General features: G+C 32.4%; 1 protein-coding gene across 1 annotated transcript; it reads left to right on the top strand.

Annotated features, from left to right (window-relative positions):
- The first annotated feature begins 1,724 nt into the window (after positions 1-1,724).
- LOC131368253 (olfactory receptor 2AT4-like) lies at positions 1,725-2,690 on the top strand. Its single transcript, XM_058414255.1, has one exon. It carries the CDS (start codon positions 1,725-1,727, stop codon positions 2,688-2,690), a length of 966 nt encoding a protein of 321 aa, XP_058270238.1.
- The last annotated feature ends 1,192 nt before the right edge of the window (positions 2,691-3,882 follow it).

The raw sequence follows: 3,882 nt of genomic DNA, 5'->3' as shown, positions 1-3,882 counted from the left end.
ACTGACTAACAATAATTTGCAATGTTCATTGGTGTAAGCGTGGTTTAAATATACTAAAACCAGGAAGTAACCCGAAAGTAGGTTGCATAACTAATACATTCCTAATACTCTGGCAAGAGCCCCCTTGGATTGGAGGCAAAACTGCAGGTGCAGGTGTTACAAATGGTATATAGTATTATAGATTTTGGTAGATAGATTATATATTTATGTTCAGCTAAACAACATTACATCACAATAAATGTATAGTTACTTTTATGTCATAACATCATGTGAAAGTATTGTTTTGTCTGCATCTACTTATTAAACTAATTTTAAAAAAATATATGACTGGAAGTGATTACTCATTTTCATTGTGGGCACTCAAGCCTTCACCAACTTCAGCACCTAAAAGTAATAATAGCCTTTTAAAGGATCAAGTTGCTCTTTAAGTGGTACTCTGACCCCAGTTGATGATAAGATAACTGTGCTAAATGTCCAGCAATGGCAAGCAAATTTTTAATCTGTCAAAGTTTAATTTTAACAATGTCGTACTGCATGCCCACTATCAATCAATTAGATAGGAAATCACATATATGCGCCTGAATACTGAGCCCCTGCTGTGTCATGACCAGTACACCATCTCTACTACCACCATATTAAATGCAGGCAACCCTCAGCACTTTGCAGATTTTTTTTTTACTTTTTAAATATAATTATGACATAATCCTTTATCTCCTGACAAATAAAAAATGCCTAATTCAACATTATCTTTTTAATAAACTGTACATGTAAATATAGACGTTTTTTAGCTGAAGGAATTTTAATCAGATTTTCTTTGTTAGTTTAAAACAAGTAGAACTTGATGGTTTGACATCAGTGGGGATTCCTTTACCACCAAGTCTAGCATTTCTAGTTCTAGTAATTTGTATGCCTGAAATACCCTTTGATATAGTCCAAGCCACATTTAAAAACCTGTGTGTACAAATGTGACCATGGTTCAGAAAGAATTCTTCTACACTCCCACCCCATCACTGCACAAGCCCAGTATTGTCCTGAGAGTGTATGCAAGTATTTAGTCCAAGCATTTTTAAACTTGCCTTGAAATCACACGTCTTCAACCTCATGGGAATATTGTTTAAATTTTGTACTGAGTGCCTAACTTGAGGTGCTGTCATTGATCTTAGAAAGAAAAAAGGCTTGGAATATGTTTACAAAAAAATATCTGCTAAAACATCATGAAATAATAGCTTAATATGTAGCTGTAATGTCTTCTCCTACAGATACTTAGTTGTTGATACTTATGAAAATATTTGTTCTTTATTAATAATAACAATGCTGAATATTAATAGAAATGTTGTGGTGCCAAATCATTGGTCTGTAGTGAATACCTAGCAGTCTAAATAAAGCAAGAGTATGCACTCTCTAAGGATGTGATCAGATGTTAATTAAGTCAAAATATGCACAAAGTCTCAAAAGTAAGTCAATAAAATCCCAACAAGACAAGTTTTCATCCCTTAATGTGTGGACAGCTTTGTAAGAGCTTGGATCAAAATTTAGGGAAGGTATGATTCAAGTAGTGTGGATACAGTGATATTGCATTTTGTAACTTCTAAGTATTATATGTATATGTAATGTATGTAAAGTGAAATACTATTTTTAACCCAAAAATATTTTTAACTACCTGTGTGTAATATATTGTAAACAGTTATGCTCTTTTTTGTCAGATGACTACCTATACTGAATCGATGAACAAAAACAGAACAACAAACATACCTGAGTTTATCCTGCAAGGATTTACAGGAATTCCTGCTGAATATTATGGATTGTTGGGAACATTTTTCCTCTTCATTTACCTGATGCTGGCATCTGGGAACATTTTCATCCTTGTATTTGTGGCATGTGAAAAAAGTCTTCAGAAGCCAACATACATCATTTTCTGTAATCTTGCAATATCAGATCTTGGATTTGGAACCACAACTCTGCCCAGAATCATTGCTAAGTACTGGATGTCTGATATCATGTCATTTAATAGCTGTATCACACAAATGTATCTTGTTCATTATTTTGGGACTTGCACCTCATTTCTTATGGCATTAATGGCCCTTGATCGATTTGTTGCCATATGTAACCCACTAAGATATCCAGTTCTGATTTCTCACTTTACTATTGCGATTCTTTGTTCAGTGCTTTGGATCGTAAACCTCTTCATTCTTGGTGCAATCACTGCACATGCACTTAGTGTGCCTTACTGTGGCCCAAATATTATACGCCATTGCTACTGTGACTATATTTCAGTAAGTAACCTAGCATGTGCAGACATAACAGCCTTGAGAGTCACCAGTACTTCCATTGCTATGGCTGTACTGTGGGGTCCTTTATTTTATATCATATTTTCTTATGTGGCCATCATTTTTTCAGTCATGAAAATCTCAAATAAAGAGGGACGATATAAAACTTTTTTAACATGTACTCCACAGCTGTTTATCATCTGCCTGTATTATCTCCCCAGAAGTTTTGTGTATATGGCATATGCTGTTGGATATCGTTTTGAATCAAACTTCAATATTGCATTGATAATGATGTACAGTCTTTTCCCTGCCCTCATCAATCCACTCATATACTGCTTTAGGACCAAAGAAATTAAGGACACTTTAATGAGGAAATTTAAGGTAATACAGGTGAGGGTAAATGTAAAAAGTTTTTTAACATAAAGGAAATGATACCCAATTAGTTTTCATGTGTAATTGCACATATCAATAACACATATTAATGTTAATCTGTACTTTCTATATTTTATAACTACAATGTTATTAGTTGGAACTGATTTATCAATCAGAGACTTTGTTAAAATCAGTTCTACTTTAAAAAAAAAAATCCATATTAAATGGAAATGTCACTTACTGCAAAATATCATATTATGTAAGCCAGATAAAATTACACAGCCAAATTATACTGTACATGAAGTCATGGAGACACTTTTTTTCAAGTATCTTCTTGTTCAGGTGTGCAGTGATTTATATTTTAAATGTTAAGAATTTTTTTCTTTGCTAAAAACTAAACTTTGCTAAAACTGTAAATTTTAACCATTAAAAGTAATTTGCCCTCTGATCACCTGATCATCATAATTATGGCTACATATATATATATATATATATATATATATATATATATATATATATATATATATATATATATATACATATATATTATGTGCATAGTATGTACAAAACCTTCTTTTGGGAACTCAGGAGAACATGCAATAATTATAAAAAAACATGTTGAGATTTGTCCACCACATGCCACTCAGTAGTGTAGTGAGCTGGAGCCTGATTTACACAAACGTTCACTTCACTCAAACAGCTATAACTCATAACTGACTGTATGTTGATACTTGAATGGTGGGTTACTTAAAGGATTCATAAATCACTTAATTTTCCCCATTTTTTTATCATATGCAAAACCTACTTTTATGGACAGGGTATTCTTTGCCATATTTCCAAAGGTTTTTTGTCAAATTTTTAAGCAAAGTCTGAAACTTTGAGATTATAGAGATTAAAGAGATTTATAAATAATATGTATTCCATATGCCAATCAAACATTACATGGTGAAGCTACAAACATATAAGGTTTTAATTAAGCTCCACCACACTTGAATGGAACAGCCTTCTATGGCTCTGTGAGTATTGAATGTAATGTCACTCAGATAAATCAGGGTTGCTATTCATGTTTGTACACATAAAACCAAGCATATATATTGTAAAATATGGTTTGCTGTAGAACTATTTTGCTCACGATTCAGTGGATTACTGAATATACCTTAACCTTTTTCCAATTTTGTTAATTACCTGCCTTTTTTTATTCATGCTATATCTATTATTAAAAATTAAAGTGATAGTCAATATT

The sequence above is a fragment of the Hemibagrus wyckioides genome, linkage group LG17 (genome assembly GCF_019097595.1).
Source record: "Hemibagrus wyckioides isolate EC202008001 linkage group LG17, SWU_Hwy_1.0, whole genome shotgun sequence".
Classification (NCBI taxonomy): domain Eukaryota; kingdom Metazoa; phylum Chordata; class Actinopteri; order Siluriformes; family Bagridae; genus Hemibagrus; species Hemibagrus wyckioides.
The sequence above is the reverse complement of the archived record's forward strand: the minus strand, read 5'-3'. Positions and strand labels throughout refer to the sequence as shown.